Source organism: Vicia villosa, linkage group LG1, assembly GCF_029867415.1.
Source record: "Vicia villosa cultivar HV-30 ecotype Madison, WI linkage group LG1, Vvil1.0, whole genome shotgun sequence".
Lineage (NCBI taxonomy): Eukaryota > Viridiplantae > Streptophyta > Magnoliopsida > Fabales > Fabaceae > Vicia > Vicia villosa.
In genome coordinates this window covers 174,493,196-174,514,130 of record NC_081180.1, presented here as the reverse complement: position 1 = coordinate 174,514,130, position 20,935 = coordinate 174,493,196, and the positions used below count along the sequence as shown (strand labels likewise).

The following is a 20,935-nucleotide window of genomic DNA, read 5'->3' as shown; positions in this document are numbered from 1 at the left end:
AATCACAGCATGACAGAATTCACAACAGAAACAGAGAAGAGAAGAAAGTCATCACAAGAACCACGTAACAGAATTGCAAGAAGAAAAAATGGACAACAGAAAAATCAGAGAAGAAATGTAACAAACTTTGGAGAGGAGAAACAGAATCGTAACAAACTCTCGGGACCTCTCTCTCGGAATTCACGCTTCATTCATAGTCTTCGACTCTCTCTCACGCTCTGAACAAGAAACCGATAACAAACTCCTTGATATCATCTTCAACCATCATCATCATTCTCCATCAATTCTTCAACCTTCAATCCACTCTTCAATCTTTCATTCACTCTGCAACAAAACTCAGATACCGGTTCAGAAAGGGGGAGGATATTCATAACAGAAAAATAGAAGAAATTCAGAACCGAGAAACGGAATCGTTACAAAACTTTGGATTCTCACCTCATCATCTTTGGATCTTGAATCATCCTAATCTTCATCGCATCATCATCCTCAATCACCTTTAACCTTCCCTCTCTGAACCGAATCCATAACTCAGAAAATCATTGCCATAGCCGCTTCTGGATCCTCCATCTTCAACCATTCCTATGTATCAAAAACCTATTCCATAAATCAATTCATTCAATCTTCTTCTTCACATATTCAATCCTTAATTGCTCTGCAAAATCGTCACCGCACTGAATCATCATTACCTTCAACGCAACAATCATCATCTTCACGCTTCATTCAACAACATCACGTAAACACAACAATCTGAAAACGCCAAAGAGGAAGAATAAAGAGAGATCCAAATTGTTGAATCGAAAGGAGAGAAGATGAGAACGAGCATCAAGTGTTTACCTGAGTTTCAACGCGACGTCCGGTGACCGTTGAAACACCGTCGGAATTCGTTTCTTATTGTTGATCAGATTCACGTTTGAAGGATGGTTAAGAGAGGCAAATGAGATGAGGAGGCGAATCGGGAGGGAGTTGCGAGTGAAACGAGCCGAGAGAGAGGATCGATTGAGATGGAGATTTGAGTGTTTGATCGGAGACGGAGATGATACTACCGTCACCGTCGCGAAGAAAAGGATGCACCGCCGTTGCCGATTGAAGGATAGACGAGTTCAACGTGAAAGCCCCAAAGAGTAACCCTAGCTCCTTTTGAATTTCTCCAATGTTAATTGTTATTAAAATCTAATTGTGATTAATTGCTGAATTAAGTATGTTAATTGTGATTAGTATAAGGTTTGAAAAATTAACAAAGTCTGAATGATAATCTGAAAAATGGACATAGTCTCCTTTGGGCCTTATCACGAATTTGCTAAGTCTACTCCTTCTTGAGCCCAATGCCACTGTTGTTTGCCATGAAAATCTGTACAAAAACAAACCTTGGGCCAGCAACACGGGCCCTGCGCCCCTTGTTTAGTTGCACCACAAATTGCATAATAAACCCCCCCTGTTTCTCATAATTCATGTTAGTTTTAGTTCCTTTTTCCTATTTTCTTTTAGGTGATAAATTGCCACGAATCTACTATGTTTTGTTAGATTTTTTTGCATGATAAAAAAGAATAAAAAATATGTAATATCTTTTGCTCGTTAGATTTTAATTGTTTAATACATAGTTTTGTTCTATTACTTTTAGTTGAAAATGTCACAAAAAACAATTTAATCTTGTTAGGTTTTTGTTTAGGATTTACTTAGAATTTAATTTCTATTATTTTCTATGGCGGGTGCGTGCCTCCTTGTTATTACTGATGCGTTGTTGAGATGTGCGAGGTACTTCGAGAGAGCCTTTGATTGCCATTTGACTTGCTTCGTGTTCCACTTTATTTGTGGGACACGAATTCGCTTCCAGTGCGATTGAGTCGAGTCGTGTTCCACTTTAGTTGTGGGATACAAACTTATCCTCGATGTGATTCACCTGATCTCTCATTTACTGAGATGTATATTCCTGTCTTGTCTGGCTTGTGTTCTCTTGCAGGTTGCTTATGTGGTTATGCTCGACGTGTACCACATGTCGCTCGTGATTTACTTTCACGACGACGCTTTCTGACTCGCTTTGCTTGATGATGGCTTACGCGAAGTATTTCGGACTTCTCTACCGGCACTTGCTAGCTCATTGCGGATTTGCTATCCGTTCAGTATCGTTCCCTATTCCCTTTTACTTCTTTCTGTACTTTATCGCTTTCTCGCATCATCCTTTAACATGAGAAGTAGGACCTAGACATGCATCTGGCCAAGCCCTCGAAAGAGGCTCTGTTTTTGTTGGTGTGTTTACATTTGTGCTTTGCGGCAGGGAGTCACGGTGTAATAAGTCCTATATGGCACTCCGTTAAGTCCTCATGGAAGGCATGCGGAAAGGGTTAGCAATCAACCCCCGCCTAGTCTCATCGAGTCTGTTTGGTATGCGCACGCCTCGCGTTGCTCGCTTCCGAACCTGCACAAGATCTTGTTATCGAGTATGTCAGGAAAAGGGTTCATGCAGCCGGACCCCCGCCTTTCTTATAGCTCGCGTCGCTTGACGTTGATGCTCGGTGTACGCACGCACCGTTTTCCTTTATGATCCGTGACGGCTTGGTTGCTGAGAGGGGTCCGCCCTCTTGTCTATGGCCCGATCATTTTCACGAGGTCTAATGCTTGGTTGACTTGGGTTGAGCTGCTCCCCTTGGCTATGGCGGGACCGCTTTTCTACCACTCGGTCAGTACCGTTGGTTTGTTTGCTTTACGAGCGGATGCTCGTTTGTGTGATATTCTTGTGTGCTTCCCCCTTTTCTCGTAGGTTGTTAGTTTAGTTTAGACTGATACCCTTTGTATGATAACATTAGGTAGCAAGCTTTCCCCCTTTAGCTTAGGTTTTCCCCATGCATCTTTTAAAACACAAACCACACTCTTTGATTTTCTTTTCTTAAGAGCTTGTTATTTCCGCTCCATTCCCAAGCATAAGTCTCCAAAGGTCGAGCAGCGGAGTGTGAATGTAACCTGTTCACCTAAAAAATACAAAACAGACAGAAATTAGTTAGCCGAGCTACGGTAGCTCTGATTCTGCAAAACAGATACGTAGGCAGCGGGGTAGGGCCCGTGCGAGCACAATCCTTTCTTTTCCCTACATTCTGCATTCATTTTAGTCCAGATTAGAGTAGTTTGCTTACACACCCATAGATTTAGACACAGGCGTGGATACCATCGAGTACGATGGGCGTGAGGGGTGCTCATACCTTCCCCTCGCGTAACCGACTCCCTTACCCTTTTTCTCTGGTCGTGAGACCGTTGTTTTGTTTTGTGGTTTGCTGGCATTCCCTTCCTTTTCAGGATAAATATGTTAGTGGCGACTCTGTAAATTTTCGCGGTAGCGACAATAGGCACATCGCAGATTTGGATTGTGCTTAGCAGACGAAGTGTTGATGTGCTAAGGAGGATCCCTCACAGTAATCATTCATGCCTTCAGCAGATATTGCAGCGCCTGATCTAATGACATGTTGATTTTTTTGAATTGACGCTTAGGTGCATCTGGCTTGCGTCGTTGTTGTGGAACTGCCCCAACAGATAGGTTGCGTTCATTACGACTTTTCTGGTTGTACACCACATTCACTTCATTCTTCCCGTTATACGGCTTTTTTGTAGCACCAGATGAAATAGCCACTTGAATCTTACCACTTCGGATTCCGCTTTCTACACGCTCTCCAATCAGTATCAAATCAGTAAAACCAGATGACGAACTCCCCAGCAAATGACTATATAAAGGACCAGTCAGTGTACTCATAAACATGTCGACCAACTCTCTGTCAGCTAAAGGAGGTTGAACTCTTCCAGCTAGATCTCTCCACTTTTGAGCATACTCCTTGAAACTTTCCTTTGGACCCATATAAATGCTTTGTAGTTGCATGCAAGTTGGCGCGAGGTCAACATTGTATTGGTATTGCTTGTAGAAAGCAATTGCTAAATCTTCCCATGTATGAATGTTGGCACCATCCAATTGATAATACCACTCCAGTTGAGTTCCAGATAAGCTCTCTTGAAAAAAGTGGATCCATAGCATCTTGTCAGCAGTATGAGGCTGAATCTTCCTCACATTGGACTTTAAGTGCAGTTTAGGATAGGAGACTCCATCATACTTAGCAAAGGTCGGAGTCTTGAATTTTGGAGGAATGACAACCCCTGAGATGAGTCCTAGTTCCTCAAAATCTAGCCCAGGTACCTTATGAATTTCCATGGCTTTCATACGCTCTTCCAGCAGCTTGTATTTGTTATCAGGATGTTCGTCCTCATAATAATAGTCCTCTTTTTCCTCAGAGGGCTTGACAGAATCGTGGTTGCTTTTTGCATCAGTTTTGACACTAGCATCATCGTCTTGTTCACCGTCGTCCTCTTTAGAAACCTTGACATCTTCAGCTTTCTTGAGTGGTCCTCGGAATCTTCTTCCCATGTTAAGGAAACCCACAGATCTTCTGGGCTTTTTCTCTTTCTTGGTCAAGAGGGTTTTCAGCTCGTCTTGCCCCTTGACCAAATTCAAAATCAAAGCTTGAAACTGGGTGTTCTGAGCCTGAAGGTCTTTGACTGATTGCTCGAGATCCATTTGTGCTGAAATAAACAGCGAGGAAGGATGAGAGACCTATCATAGGAAACCTGTTATGCAATGTTATGAATGCAGATGCAATGTTTTCAAGGATCTTTAAGAAGTTTAGTTAGCAACGTCGGAAAATGATTTGGTCGCATCTTCGTTTGAAGAACTCTGATTCTTGGATGCTCTTCTATGGGAATCAAGCTCACCATATCCAGTGGGTCATCGCCTCTGATTCGGGATACCTTTGAATTTGGAAGCATATGGCTAGAGGAAAATAAATCGTCATGCCCCTTGATAGATATTGTGTCTTTGAATTGGAAGGCATACGACCAAAGGAAAATAAATCCTTTTGCCCCTTGATAGGTACGGTGTCTTTGATTTGGAAGACAAATGGCCAGAGGAAAGTAAATCCTCTTGCCTCTAGATAGGAATTCCGTCCTTGATAAGAGCACCTGAAATTGTGCGCCCTAAATCCCTAAGATCCTTGAAAGGGTTAGTTAATATGATATGTTATAATGTTATGATGTCATGATGTCATGATGTCATGCGCATGTAATGCATTAAGTAAAGCATAAGGTAATGAGGGCGAAATGTCCTACAAGCAAAACCTTCAAGGAAATCAAAGGGTTAGATAACAAACAAGTCACACAAGAGTCCTAAGTTTAAAGGCTTGCATGAAGTTCGTAGGTAAGTTCCCTCCCCACTGAAATTTAGTTGGTTCGACCTGTCCAAGAATAGTAACCGGGTTCTATGGTGCTCATATCCCTGATCTTTCTCGCGGGCATTGTCTCAACATGGCACTCGATCGGCCAGCCAAAAGCATCCCTAGAGTCCAGTCTCAATGAGTGTAGCATCGAGTATCAACCGGATTTAGTCAGGAATCCAAAGCCAGCTATCTCGCTACTTCCTATAAGCCAAAGTCAAGTTCAACTAAGGTTCTAAGGGCGAATTAGTGCTTATGACACCACGCGGTAGCCAAACGTCTCCTCGATCATATTCAAGGGCCATCAGGACAAACCAAAGCGTTGCACTAACGGTGGCCACTAGTTCAACCATAACGATACATGTCGTACAGCCTCCCTGGTCTCTTTCCACATACCTAAGGTACATTAGATCCGGGTGTAGGATCTTTCACACAGCAGAATACCCAAAACAACCTTTAAAGAGAAAGCAAACAAGTCAAACAAATTTAAAGTGATCCTAGCTCTAAGGTAACACCTCTTTTATTCGAAAGCATCCCCAGCAGAGTCTCCAGTTCTGTAATACGGTGAACTGACTTTTTAGAAATGTCGCGGTAAGCAAGAGTCACCACCGACTTTTATTTTATCCAATTTAATAGAAAGGCTAAAAGAATAGAAAAAGACCTTAAAAAGATTTTGAGTTCGAAGGGTAAGTTATACAAAGGGAAGGTTTAAAGCACCCTTTGTATCCATGGTTATCCATGGGCTCTTAATTGCTTAGCTCACTTTGTTTTCATTGTTTGAAAAGATTGAGAAAAAGTTTGAATAAGAACTTTAGCTTGTAAATAAGCGTAGTCTTTTTGAATTTGATTTGAAAAGGAGGTGTGAAAAGCATTTTGAATTTTGAATTGAATGTGAGCAAGCATTTAAGAACACCTACCCTAAGATTGTCTTTTTAGTTCTTTAAGTGTTTCGGGCGAAAGGATCTATCCATACCATGAGAGGGCAGGAAGTCTTTCAATTGGATGTTGAAGGGTCATCGAAGTTATCGTTCGCCATAAGACTGTCCCTGCCATAAAGAGGGCATGTAGTCTGAGGGAAGGATATAATAGTCATTTAATATTTTTAGGCAATAGGCGAGGATACCTTAGCAATTGGGACAATCATCATGTTTCCGAGGCAACATCGATGGACTAAATCTCATATGATGATTTTATTCTTTTAAAGGCAACCTTGCTTTTGGTATCCTCGGAATCGAGGGACTTGACTATTTTGTAGTATAATTAGAGGCAACAAGATAATAAGGCAACAAGGCAACAAGATAATAAGGCAACAGACAACGAGAGAGATTACCCTAAAGGTGTGTGTGTGGCACAATCAGGTGATTTCAATTCAAATATTTATCTTGTAATTAGTGATGCTAATTCAGTTCAAAGCTTTCACTCCCTAAGATTACTAACCATAGCAGAAAATAAAATAGTTAAAATCCTACGCTATTACAATAAACACCTGCGGGGATGGGGGAAATTAAAAGGCGGAAAAATAAACCTAATCTATTACAATAAAACCCTTATAGGGTAACAGAAAAATAAAGGCAGAAAATAAGAGAGAACAATAATTAATTTACACATCATGAGCCTTCATCGCTCCTTGATCAACCCTGAAAGTTACGAATGAAGAAGAGAAAAGTTAGTGCATTACAGATCTACAACACTAATTTATCAGGATAAATCAGGGTTTAAACAATCGGCTTAAATAAAATATGAAAAATTAATATATATCGAAAGCTCGACTAAATGTAACAAAATAAATAATTATTGGATTAAATCCTAATTATTTAATTAATTTAAAAGTATATGTGAAAATTGGTTTTTAACATTAAAAAAAACAATTATTGATAGAATTATGAAAAATCGAGTTTTTGATAAAAAATAAATAATTTAAAAAAAAAAACATTTTTTGTAAGTATAAAAGTTTAGAATAAATAGTTAATAAACTAAAAAAATAAATAAAAGAAAACAAATAGCTAAAAAAAGAATTATGCCATAAAAAATAAAAAAAAAATTAGAAAAACTCAGTTTGGATCAAGTGTGGTGAGGCCTGGAAGGTCTTTGGTAGACTGGCGCTTTATGGTGTGTTGGATTCGGCACTGTGGAGATCTGAAGGTTCACGCGCGAGGTGCACCATAGTCCTTCATGGGAAAGTTGCGTTGAATCTTTGAACACGCGCTGGGCCAGGCTCGAACACGCGCCCTCTAGGTTTCCATTCTCATTCCGTTACCAGTTATACTGCAAATCATTAGTCGTTTACCAAATGGAAACAAAATATTAAATAAAGAAACAGAGTCAAGTGAAAAAGTTCAAACAACAAGTCAACCGGGCCCACTGTCATGCTTTATTTTATAACCAATAGCGAGAGGAGAGAGATATGGAATGTTTGACCAGCCAATGAGGGATTGCGAAGGAGCCACGTGTGTAATCATGCTAAGCCAAGGACGCAGAGCCGCCGGAACAGGACTTCCGGTCACCTTCTCCGTTTGATCTTTAACATCGAACCTGCACAAATCGGTACAAACAAAAGAAAGAAGCAACCGGGTCCACTAAATTGAACCCTACGAATCCAGTGGTGGGGTTTGTTTGTCCTGAAACTGCCTGCAAATAGGGATGCGAGACTTGGCCGTAGCTTTGCCCTAACAATGGCACACGATTGTTCCTGCGCTAAACCTCAAAAACAAAGGATCAAACTGACCCTAAACAACATCCTGAACATGTATGTATGCATGAAATCAATTTATATTATATGAATCAAAGATTAAGGGTCTAAAACCTCACCAAACCGGTGCAACCTCATGGGGCGATTCTGGGCACGCTTTGTCTCGTCTAAAGGCTCGACTCAATTCTTGGAAGACTCAGGAGGCTGATGGAATGATTAGAACTGATTGTGGAGGGCTGGGACTTGAAATTCGATGGTGCAGGTTCCTTGGAAATTTGAAAGGCAAACCCTAATGCTCTTGCCAATTTTTTTCGTCCAATGCCTCTGGATATGTTGTGTTTAAATAAGAGATGAGATTTAGGTCAATAACTCTGCATCAACTCTCCCCAATTCTCTTGATTGAAATTTTTGATTTGGAAAAGATGTAAAACTTCTATTTTAAGCCCAATCATGTGCCAATCAACTTCAATCATCCTCCTTGGTCCTCAAGAATATTATTTGATGAATCTTTTGATTGCAATTACAAGCCATGCGCCTCATTCATTTTATTTGATATTTATTTTGATTTTAAATGAATAATAATCAAAACAAATAAAATAAAATTCAAGACCATGCAAAACGAAATTATTTGATCATCAAGATACTTCTTGGGCTTTTATATGATTCACAACAAAGCCTCATGATTTAATTCAATATTTTGACATTTTACTTAATTTATTTAGATTTTAAATGAATAAAATCCAAATAAACAAATATTATAAAAATATATGAATGACATTATGGGTCCTTACTTAAGTCATATTCATGTTTGAAACCCAAAAATTAGGCCCATTAGCTTAGAAAGTCAAAATTTTCCATTTTGCATTAAGTGCATTTTCTCAAAATCGACCAACTTTGACAAGGCATATCTCCCTCAAAATCCAATAATTATTTAATTGTTACATTTAGTCTAGCTTTCGATATATATTAATTTTTCATATTTTATTTAAGCCGATTGTTTAAACCCTGATTTATCCTGATAAATTAGTGTTGTAGATCTGTAATGCACTAACTTTTCTCTTCTTCATTCGTAACTTCCAGGGTTGATTAAGGAGCGATGAAGGCTCATGATGTGTAAATTAATTATTGTTCTCTCTTATTTTCTGCCTTTATTTTTCTGTTACCCTATAAGGGTTTTATTGGCATATGTAGGCATTTTTTTTAGCGCCTCCAAGAACGGAATGTTGATTTCAAGCTTTTTGAACACCTCTAATAATTTTTCAAAATTCTTCTCATGCTGCCCCTTCTTCTTATTTCTTGTAGGGAAAGGAAGTTTAACGGCCGTTTTGGCTCTATAATCTTTTCTTTCGTCACTTGTTCCGATACAATCAATTCTTCAATTTCAACCTCATTTTATTTAATTTCTAGATCAACTTCAAGCAATGGTTTTTTTTCTTTAGCACTTTTCTCTGCAACCTCTTTTAATTTACAACTTCTAGTGGTTATAGCACTCACATTATTTTGATCTTTCGGATTTGTAACTGTAGCACTAGGTAGAGCACCCGGAGGTTGACGATTTGCAAGTTGTTGTGCTATTTGACTCATCTGAATTTCAAGGTTCTTAATAGATGCGCCCGTGTTTTGGAAATTACTTGTCTCTTCTTGGAAATAGGGCTTTGAGAAGCCATCTTTTCAATGGCGATCTCCCAATCCGCTTTCCTTGGCCCTTGTTGCTGATATTGTTGCTGAGGTTGCTGATATGGTTGTTGATACGGTTGTTCTTGTTGTGGTGGTGGTGGCCAATACTGTTGTTGTTGTGGTTGACTTTGATAAGGAATAGACCCCTGTTTTTGAACATTCCCTTGTTGATCTTTCCAGGAAAATTTTGGATGATTTTTCCACCCCCGGATTATAAGTGTTGGAGTAGGGATTGTTCTGCTTCAGAAAGTTTATTTCCTCCACATGTTGTGTAGTCGCCACACAGTGCATGGCAAAATGAGTTTCTCCACAGATTTCACAATTTACCGCTTGGATCGGTTGAGTTGGTTGAACCTGTGCCACAGTTTGCTTCTCAAGAGCCATTTTTTTGTCTTCTTTCAACTTCAACCGCAATTTGGTCTTCCATTTTAACAACTTGATTCGCCAATTTCAAATCGACTATCCCATCAGGTTGACTAACACTGCGGTCATATAACTCTAAATGCTCATTTGTTGCAATGGCATCTATGATCTTTTTTATACAAGTGACTGTTGCAAAATTGGTTGAGCCATCGACAACTGTGTCAATAAGTTGCTTAGTCTTCATCTTAAGGCCATTCAAAAAATTTTGCATTTGTTCAGTTGCATCCATGTTATGAGTAGGACATGTAACCAACAAATGTTTGAACCTCTTGTATGCATCTCCGATTGATTCTCCTTCCTTCTGTTTAAAATTCACTATGGCATGCCTCTTGCGGATATACACAGAAGTAGGAAAATGCTCATTCAGAAACATTGGGGTTTCACTAATATCGAGCACACATACAAACACTTAACATTATTTCAAGCCTAGATGCAGTAAGATATAGAAGATATCCAATCATACCTCTATATTTATTAACATCCACATCCTTACCATATACATCTTTGTCCAAATTTGTATCTGTTGGCATTGGGGTGTCAATTGATTTTGCATCAATCATACTGAATCATTTTAATAATTCGGTGCAATACTTTGTTTGACACACAGAAGTTCATTCATTAAGTTGCTTAATTAGAAGTCCGAGAAAGTAGTTCAACTCCTCCATTAGACTCATCTCAAATCCCCATTGCATTAGCTTAAAATATTCCTTTACCAATTGCATGTTAGTAGAAGAAAATATGATATCATCGACATAAATTTTGAAGGATAGAAAAACACTTAGAAAGGGGGGGATTGAATAAGTGTATCTAAAAAAATGGAAGAAAAAACAATCAACACAATGATTTTTATCCTGGTTCGTTATTAACCAAACTACTCCAGTCCGCCCCCTTAGAGTGATTTACCTCAACTGAGGATTTAATCCACTAATCCAACTGATTACAATGGTTCTCCACTTAGATAACCTCTAAGTCTTCTAGAGTCTACAGATCACAACTTGATCACTCTAGGAATCCTTTTACAATCAATGTAAAATAATGTTTACAAGAGTTTGAATGCTTCTAATAAAGCTGTAATCACAACTGTGATATTTGTTAGAACAAGATTTGTTTTGATCAATATTCTGTGTTTTGATGATAACATTATATATGAATTTTGTATAAGATAACTCGGTACTCTAATCCTTTGCATTTTCTATTTCAAGAAATATATAAAGAGTATGCACAAATCAGCTTTCAGAAGCAACTGACTATGGAAGTTCTGCATGGCTTCATCAAAACATGCTCTGGCAAGACATCAGAAGATGGTCAAGCATAATCAGAACATGAACTGAAAGCATCAGAAGAATGAAGTCAGAAGAAGAAGCTCTGAAGTTCTGATGGTATCACGCTCAAAGCTCTTCAAAGTCAGTAAAAGTAGGAAAAGCAAGGCTCGAGGTAGTTGACAAAAGTGTGAAACATTAAATGCAGCGCTGTCCTATTCACGCAAAGCATTAAATGCTCCCAACGGCCATTTCCTCTCAACGCCTATAAATATAAGTTTTGATCAGAAGCAAAGTAGAACACTTGTGCAAAATACTGAAACGCTGTCAAAATCAAAGCTCACGAACTTCATCTTCAACCTCACAAACTCTTGTAAATTTTAGTGAGTGTTAAGCTTAGAACTTAAGAGAAATATCACTGTTGTGATTACAGCTTTATTAGAAGCAAACTATACTCTTGTAAACATTATTTTACATTGTTTGTAAAAGGTTCCTAGAGTGATCAAGTTGTGATCTGTATACTCTAGACGAATTCCTAGAGTGATCAAGTTGTGATCAGGATACTCTAGAAGACTTAGAGTGTTTCTAAGTGGATAACCATTGTAATCAGTAGGATTAGTGGATTAAATCCTCAGTTGAGGTAAATCACTCTAAGGGGGTGGACCGGAGTAGTTTTGTTAACAACGAACCAGGATAAAAATAATTATGTTCATTCTTTTTATCTTACAAGTTTTTGAAGTCACACTTATTCAATCCCCCCCCTTTCTAAGTGTTTTTCTATCCTTCAATTGGCATCAGAGTGCCGGTTCTAGGTGCAAGCACTTAACCGTGTTAGACAAAAGATTCAGGGAGAAAAACACAATGTTAAAATGGTTGAAACAACTTCATCTACTCCTACACCTGAACAAAATAACAATGGTAATAGAAGCAATAGTTTCAATGGCTATAATAGACCACCCGGTTTTTATGGTGAAAACTTTGAGTACTGGAAAGATAAACTCGAAAGTTACTTTCTTTGTCAAGATGGTGACTTATGGGATCTAGTGCTGGATGGTTACACACATCCTGTAAATGCTCAAGGTGTCAAAGTTTCAAGACAAGCCATGAGTGATGCTCAAAAGAAAGACTTCAAGAATCATCACAAGTCTAGAACTATATTGCTAAATGCTATCTCTCATGTTGAATATGAGAAGATAACAAACAGAGAAACTTTTCATGATATCTTTGAATCCTTAAAGATGACTCATGAGGATAATGCTCAAGTTAAGGAGACAAAGGCCTTAGCTTTAATCCAGAAGTATGAAGCATTCAAGATGGAGGAAGATGAAAACATTGAAGCAATGTTCTCAAGATTCCAGACTCTGACTGCTGGATTAAGAGTGCTAGATAAAGGCTACACCAAAGCTAATCATGTGAAGAAGATCATCAGAAGCTTACCCAGAAGATGGGGTCCTATGGTGACTACATTCAAGATTGCCAAGAACTTGAATGAAGTGACTCTAGAAGAGCTGATCAGTTCCCTGAGGAGTCATGAAATAGAGCTGGATTCAAATGAACCTCAGAAGAAAGGTAAGTCAATTGCATTAAAATCTAATAATAAAAAATGCACTAACGCTTTTTAGGCTGGAGAAGAAGATTCTAAAGAGTCAGAATCAGAAGAAGATGAAGATGAACTTTCTTTGATATCCAGAAGAGTAAATCAACTCTGGAAAAGCAAACAAAGAAAGTTCAAGAACTTCAAAAGGCCTGAAAGAGGAGAATCTTTTGGACACAGAAGATCTGACAAGAAGAAGGTGACGTGCTATGAATGTAAGGAACTTGGACATTACAAGAGTGAGTGTCCAAAGCTTCAGAGGAAAAAGCCCAAGAAATTTTTTGAAAAGAAGAAAGGTCTTACGGCTACTTGGGATGACTCAGATTCTTCTGATCAAGAGTCAGACTCTGAAGATGAGCAGGCAAACATAACGCTGATGGCCACTGTTGATGACGAATCAGAATCTACATCAGACTCAGATTCTGAAGAGTTATTTTCTGAACTTTCTAGAGATGAGCTTGTTTCCAGCTTAACTGAACTTCTGGAAATCAAGGCTAAACTTAGTATCAAATACAAAAAGCTGAGAAAGCTCTTTGCATCTGAAACTAAGAAGCTTGAAATAGAAAATGCTGAACTTAAAGAAAATGTTTTAAAACAATCTAAAGATGTTGAATCATTTCAAGTGTGAACAATATTCTTAAGGAATATGACTTGAGTTTCAGGAAGTTTCTATCTAGAGGTATTGGCAGAAGTCAGCTAGCCTCTATGATATATGGTGTAAGTGGAAACAAGAGAATTGGCATAGGCTATAAGGGTGAAACCCCATATAAACTTGAACCAGTTGATGAAATGAAAATCACATACAAACCTTTGTATGATCAGTTCAAGTTTGGCCATTCTCATGATATAAAGCACACATCTAACTCTAAGAGTTTCCACATAACACACACCAAGAAGTATGTTGCACACACCAAGAAATCTTATGATAAATTATGTGCTAAACCTCAGTTCAATCAGAACTTGAGGAGAACTAACCCAAAAGGACCCAAAAGAATGTGGGTACCTAAGGAAAAGATTATCCCTGTTGCAGATCTCCTTCAAAGCTCAAAAGACAAAGGAAAACATGTCATCATACCTAGACTCTGAGTGCTCGCGACACATGACAGGAAGAAGGTCTATGTTCCAATACCTGGAGCTTAAATCTGCTGGAGAAGTCAAGTTTGGAGGGAACCAAAAAGGAAAGATCATTGGTTCTGGAACCATTTGTATTGGTAACTCTCCCTCTATAACTAATGTACTTTTAGTAGATGGATTAGCTCATAACTTATTGTCCATAAGTCAATTAAGTGACAATGGTTATGACATTATCTTCAATCAAAAGTCTTGTAAAGCTATAAGTCAGAAGGATGGATCAATCCTATTTACATGCAAGAGAAAGAACAACATTTATAAGATTGATCTTCATGATCTTAAGAATCAAAAGGTTACTTGCCTTATGTCTGTTAGTGAAGAGCAGTGGGTCTGGCACAGAAGATTAGGTCATGCTAGTTTGAGAAAGATTTCTCAGATTAACAAACTTAATCTGGTCAGAGGACTCCCTAATCTGAAATATAAATCAGATGCTCTTTGCGAAGCATGTCAGAAAGGGAAGATTTCAAAACCTGCTTTCAAGTCTAAAAATGTTGTCTCTTCCTCTAAGCCGCTAGAACTTCTACACATTGATCTTTTTGGCCCAGTCAAAACTGCATCAATCAGAGGCAAGAAATATGGATTAGTCATCATAGACGACTATAGCAGATGGACTTGGGTAAAGTTCTTGAAACACAAGGATGAGTCTCATACTGTGTTCTTTGACTTCTGCACTCAGATTCAATCTGACAAGGAACAAAAGAATAGGACTCTACAAGAAATGGCCAGAACCATGATCAATGAAACCAATATGGGTAAGCATTTATGAGCAGAAGCAATTAACACTGCATGTTATATTCAGAATTGAATCTCTTTAAGACCTATTCTAAATAAGACTCCTTATGAGTTGTGGAAGAAAAGAAAGCCCAACATTTCTTATTTCCATCCATTTGGATGTGTATGCTATATTTTGAACACTAAAGATCATATGCATAAGTTTGATTCTAAAGCTCAGAAGTGTTTTCTACTTGGATATTTTGAACGCTCAAAAGGCTATAGAGTATACAATACTGAAACTCTTGTAGTGGAAGAGTCGATCAATATCAGATTTGATGATAAGCTTGGTCTTGAAAAGCCAAAGCAGTTTGAGAATTTTGCAGATATAGAAATCTTTAACTCATATCCTGAAGAACCCAGAAGCAAAGTTTCAAAAGATCAAGTTGCTGCTTCTTTAGAGAATCTCAGAATATCTTAAGAGCCAACACCCAGAAGATCTTCTAGACTCAACTCTGCTCATCCAGAAGATGTTATCATTGGAAAGAATGATGATCCTATAAGAACAAGAGCATTCCTTAAGAACAATGCAGAATGTCAATTTGGTCTAGTATCTCTGATCGAGCCATCTTCTAATGATCAAGCTCTGGAGGATGTTGACTGGGTAATTGCCATGCAAGAAGAACTAAATCAGTTTACAAGGAATGATGTTTGGGATCTGGTTCCCAGACCAAAAGGATTTAACATCATTGGAACTAAGTGGGTCTTCAGAAACAAGCTAAGCGAAAAAGGAGAAGTTGTAAGAAACAAAGCCAGACTGGTTGCTCAAGGCTATAGTCAACAAGAAGGCATTGACTATACAGAAACCTTTGCACCAGTGGCCAGGTTAGAATCTATTCGCTTATTAATTTTATTTGCCATTCAACATAACATCACTCTGTATCAGATGGATGTTAAGAGTGCCTTCTTAAATGGTTATATAGATGAGGAAGTATATGTCCACCAACCTCCTGGTTTTGAAGACTCTAAGTCTCTAGAACATGTTTTCAAATTAAAGAAATCATTATATGGTCTGAAGCAAGCTCCCAGAGCTTGGTATGAAAGATTAAGTTCTTTCATTCTGGATAATGGTTTCACTAGAGGACAAGTGGAAACAACTCTCTTCTGTAAAACCTTTAAAAAGGATATTTTAATTTGCCAAATTTATGTTGATGATATCATTTTTGGGACATCTAATGCTACACTTGGAAAGGAGTTTGCTAAGTTTATGCAGGCTGAGTTTGAAATGAGCATGATGGGAGAACTCAAGTATTTCCTTGGGATCCAGATCAATCAAACTTCGGAAGGAACTTATGTTCATCAGACCAAGTATGTGAAAGAACTTCTGAAGAAGTTCAATCTTTCAGAAAGCAAAGAAGCAAAGACTCCTATGCATCCAACGTGTGTTTTAGGTAAGGATGAGGTAAGTAAGAAGGTAGATCAGAAGCTATACAGAGGTATGATTGGATCTCTTCTATATCTTACTGCTTCTAGACCTGATATTTTATTCAGTGTATGTCTGTGTGCTAGATTCCAATCATATCTTAGAGAATCTCACTTAACTGTTGTTAAGAGAATTCTGAGGTATCTGAAAGGTACTACTAATGTTGGTTTATTTTACAGAAGATCTGAAGAATACAACTTAGTAGGATATTGTGATGTTGATTACGCTGGAGATAGAGTTGAAAGGAAAAGTACTTCTGGAAGCTGTCAATTTCTGGGAAGTCATCTGATCTCTTGGTACAGCAAGAAGCAGGCCACAATTACCCTCTCTACAACAGAAGCAGAATATGTTGCTGCTGCTGGATGTAGTACACAGATGCTTTGGATGAAGAGTCAGCTAGAAGATTATCAGATATATGAGAGTAACATTCCTATCTTCTGTGATAATACTTCTGCTATTTGCTTATCTAAGAATCCTATCTTACATTCCAAAGCTAAACATATTGAGATCAAACATCACTTCATTAGGGACTATGTTCAAAAGGGTGTTCTTTCTTCAAACTTTGTGGATACAGAACATCAGTGGGCTGATATCTTCACAAAACCCCTTGCTGAAGATAGGTTTAAGTTCATTCTGAAGAATATCAGTATGGATTTATGCCTAGAGTGAAAGGATGAGAAGTTCTGATATATGGATTAGATTTGAAATGCTTATTTATTTTCTTATCAGATATTCTGAACTTGTTTATCAATTAGATATTCTGATTCTGTTATTGCTAAAGTTTCATATGTCTAAGTTGATTCAGAATTTCTTTTAAAGTAAAACAGCTGTCACCAGCTATTCCAGATGATGAACACGTGTTCATTCTGAAGGGACAAGCATGCGTGCAGTTGATGAGACGTCTCCCTAGGTAACTGTGCAAATCATTTCAAATATCACGTTTTCCCCTAACATCACTCAACATTAAATGCATTTGATTCTCTGCATTATGTAACTGTTCATTCTCAAAATTTAATTGCATTTTGTTTCAAATCTGTGTCTTTTTAAACATCTCTCATAATCTTTTTTACTCTTTTCACTCATTCATCATCCTCCTATTTTATGCGTTTCTGTAACCTGTTCTCTCTCTTCTCAAACCCTAAAAAGAAACCCAGAAATCTCAGAAGTGCTTCAATGGCTTCCCTTTCAAATCATAATGTTGGTTCGTCTTCTCAGCAACAACATCAACAAGAACAAGATCAAGAGCAACAACTTGTTCCCCAGATAACCTGTTCGATTCCATTGGATCAGTTGGAAGTTATTTGCGAGTTGATGGTAGATTTTGATAATCTGGAGAAACATGATGTTTATCTTACAGAGAATATGGTGTTTCAAGGTTGGGGACCTTTGTTCTATGATCTGTGTGGTCCTGTCTATCCAGACCTAGTGAAAGAATTCTGGGTGCATGCAACTGTTATGCCTAAAGCAATTCTCTCCATGGTTCATGGTGAATTCTTCTCAATCACAAAACCCCTCATAAGGAAGTTATTTGGGTTGATGAATGTTGAAGGTTACTGAAGCAACTCCTAGAACTGACTGGGATGCTATATATGCTGAGATATTTCAGAATGGATAGAAGTCAAAAGAAGTTAAGGATCTGAAAACCATCTATAAGGTATGGACTAAGATTCTTCTGGGTTGTTTCTACCACAGAAAATCAACAAGTTCATCAAACTTCGTCAACAAGGACCAACAATACATTATGTATTGTATTGGTAAACAAATCAAGGTGGATCTTCCCTTCATCATCTTCAATCACTTGTGGCATGCTGTGAATGATTCTAGAGATGAAATCAGGCTGCATTATCCAAACAAAAAGAGGAACGTTATTCCTTTTGGAAGGATTATCACAAATCTTCTGGTTCAAACCAAGATTGTTGAAATTCTGGAGAACACTGGCATAGTCAACAATCCTTACACCATTATTGGAAGTACCTTGAATGGTAATACTCTAAAGAAAATGGGTGTCATTCAGTCTATTAGCTCTAATCCTCAAGCAAACCCAGAAGTTAGGACCAGAAGAGGTCCCGTTTTGGCTGATTTTGAGTTGTTCTTCAGGAATGAACAACCAGAAGTTAATGTTCGCTACATTGCTATGCACAGAGAAGCTGGTTCTAATTCTAAGCCTATTTGGATAAGCAAGCAGAAAGCTCTCACTACTAAGGATGAAGTTCCAGAAATTGTGCCAGAGAAAGAAAGGAGAACCAAAAGAAGGTTAGATCTTCCAACAATAAGTGAAGAGAAAAGGAATGATAAGAAAGCTGATGAACAGAAGGAAGAAGGAGAAGCAGAAAAGAAGAAGCATAAGAAGGATGATAAGAAAGAAGAAGATAAGAAAAAGAAAAAGAAGAAAGATATGAAGAGGAAAGAAGAGGAAGAAAAGAAAGAAGCAGAAAAGAAGTTGGAGAAGAATGATGTTGAGAAAGAAAAGCAGAAGGAAGTGGAAAAGGAGAAGGAAAACTTAAAAGGAACGCAGAAGGTAGTGATATAGAAGGAGAAGAAGAGAAAGACAGTTGGAGAAGGACCTGCTAAGAAGAAGCAACGACCTCCAGGTATTGTCATTTCTGAACCTGATTCTACTTCTGTTTTTAATTCAAAGAATGTATCAATAGAATCTAACCCAGAAATTCAACCAGAAAAAGCCCCTGCTAAACCTCCTTCAACCACCAAAATTCTCACCCCTCCTCCTTGACCCAAATCTAAAGGCACTACGCCTATTCTTGATTATGTACCCCCAGCTTCTGAACCCATCTTTGAAGCCACACCCCTCAACACCATCATTCATCCTCATGCAAATATATCCACTTCTAAACCTCCTCCTCACCTCAACTACACTCTTGTAGACACTGCTGTGCTCTGCCCTTTCACACCTTCATCTCCTGAACCTTCTGAAGTTGACCCTGTTGTTGTGGTTTTAGACTCAGATCATGAAGCTGAATCCTCTCAACCTCCCTCTCAACCACCCTCTTCTGAAACATAATTTGTTTTGGATAGAGTTCCCCAATCTTATGCCCTATCTTACCCAGATAAGCCAATCTCTTCTCTCCATCTCCAAATACCAAAATCTCCTCCCAGAACATCACCTCCTAAACCTTATGTTGATACACTTTTTGAATTATTAACACTTAAGGTCAGAACAGGTTTAGATGCTCTGAAGGTTGCACATGATGCCAAACTGGATCATGTTGCTGTTGGCAAGCTCTGGAGAACAGTTGGTAGGGAGATTCCATCGGACTTTCTGAATCTTCAGAAAGAGTGCTTGGCTGCTGCTCCTGGTCCTTCTAGATACCTTCTGGAGTATGATGATGGCATATACTACCATCCCATCACCAGCTGAAAGCCTATTGAAGAGAAGGAGTTTGTAGATGAGCTTGCAGAAGAAGAGAATCCTCTGGCAATGGTTGTGTGGACGCCACATCCTTACAAGGTTCTGACTGGAGACTTTCAGTTCTTATTCAACTGGTTAAGGGAGCACCCCTCTGATAAAGCACCAAATATGGTATATCCAGAAGTTGAATATCCTCTAGAACCTATTGCTCCAACACCTCCAGAAAATCTAGCTGCAATTCTTGAAGGCTTAGAACATCCTACTACAGAAATTCCTGTTGAGGAAAATCAAGGAGATGTTCTTATGGTCGAAGCTTGTGCAAATCCTCCTGCTATGGACAACAGCTTCGATGCTGCTTCTACTGGTCCTTTTGCTTCTGCGCTGATAAACACTATGAAGGAGCTCCAACATAATCAAGCTAACTTGGCTCTTCGTCTGGACAAGCAAGAGGATACAAATGCTGAGTTCAGATCCTTCATGCAGGATCAAAAGGAAGCTACAAGGAAGCAAGTTGAAGACACTGATGAGATTAAGAACCTTCTGGCCGTCTTAGCTTCTAAGTTTAGCCAGTCGTAGTCTGTCTTGTGTCTTAGTGTGTTTTCTTGTTTTCTGCATCTGCTTGAATTGCATCTGTCTTTGTATCTTCTGATGTTTTATCAATGAAAAATTATCTGTTCTTTCTTCACTCTGTGTGTTTTGTTCATCTGAATCTTTATGCCTTTTGATGTTATGACAAAAAGGGAGAGAAATATGATAATTGAATTGATTTATAATATTAATTGCTGGGATTAAGTCTCAACATTCCTAACATTATTTACAAGTTTTTATGTCTTTGATAGTTTTGCAGGAATGAGATATTCTGGTCAAAGCTCAACTTGAGAAGCAAATATATGGGGAAAAGCAATTCTAAGAAGAAGAATGCTCTTAGAGAATTAAAGCAAGCTTAGTGCTCTGACGCTTCAAGATCAGAAGCAAGAAGAATGCTCTTATACAATCAAGTATGCTCTGATAAAATTGATTACAAAGTGAAATTCAAAGCTCTGCAGCTGTCCATTGGAAGCTCTGAAGAGAAGCTCTGAATGTTCTGAAGTTCTATTCTACGTGAAAGTCTCAACTAAAATGGAAAAATAGTCAGGGAAGTCTTTTAATTATAAATTCTTCTAGTATTAATTTCAGGGGGAGATTGTTAATCTCAGGGGGAGACATATTCACACACTCTAATTATATGCTTTTGCTATATCTGTGTAATTGTCTTTGTTCATCTGATATTCTGGATACAAATTCATATCAATTATATATGTTTTTGTCATCATCAAAAAGGGGGAGATTGTTAGAACAAGATTTGTTCTGATCAATATTCT

General features: G+C 38.2%; 1 protein-coding gene and 1 long non-coding RNA gene across 2 annotated transcripts; one reads left to right on the top strand and one right to left on the bottom strand.

Annotated features, from left to right (window-relative positions):
• Nucleotides 1–259: 259 nt before the first annotated feature.
• Nucleotides 260–1,120, bottom strand: LOC131620579 (uncharacterized). The gene is made up of 3 exons (XR_009289182.1): nucleotides 835–1,120; nucleotides 436–747; nucleotides 260–324 (listed from the first exon to the last, which is right to left on the bottom strand). It is a non-coding gene; the product is annotated as an uncharacterized LOC131620579 (long non-coding RNA).
• Nucleotides 1,121–17,380: 16,260 nt separating this feature from the next.
• Nucleotides 17,381–17,764, top strand: LOC131659794 (uncharacterized). Its single transcript, XM_058928932.1, has one exon. It carries the CDS (start codon nucleotides 17,381–17,383, stop codon nucleotides 17,762–17,764), a length of 384 nt encoding a protein of 127 aa, XP_058784915.1.
• Nucleotides 17,765–20,935: the final 3,171 nt, after the last annotated feature.

Excerpts from the sequence above, each read along its gene's own strand:
- LOC131659794 (XM_058928932.1), top strand. The coding sequence starts at position 17,381 with ATGGCTTCCCTTTCAAATCATAATGTTGGTTCGTCTTCTCAGCAACAA.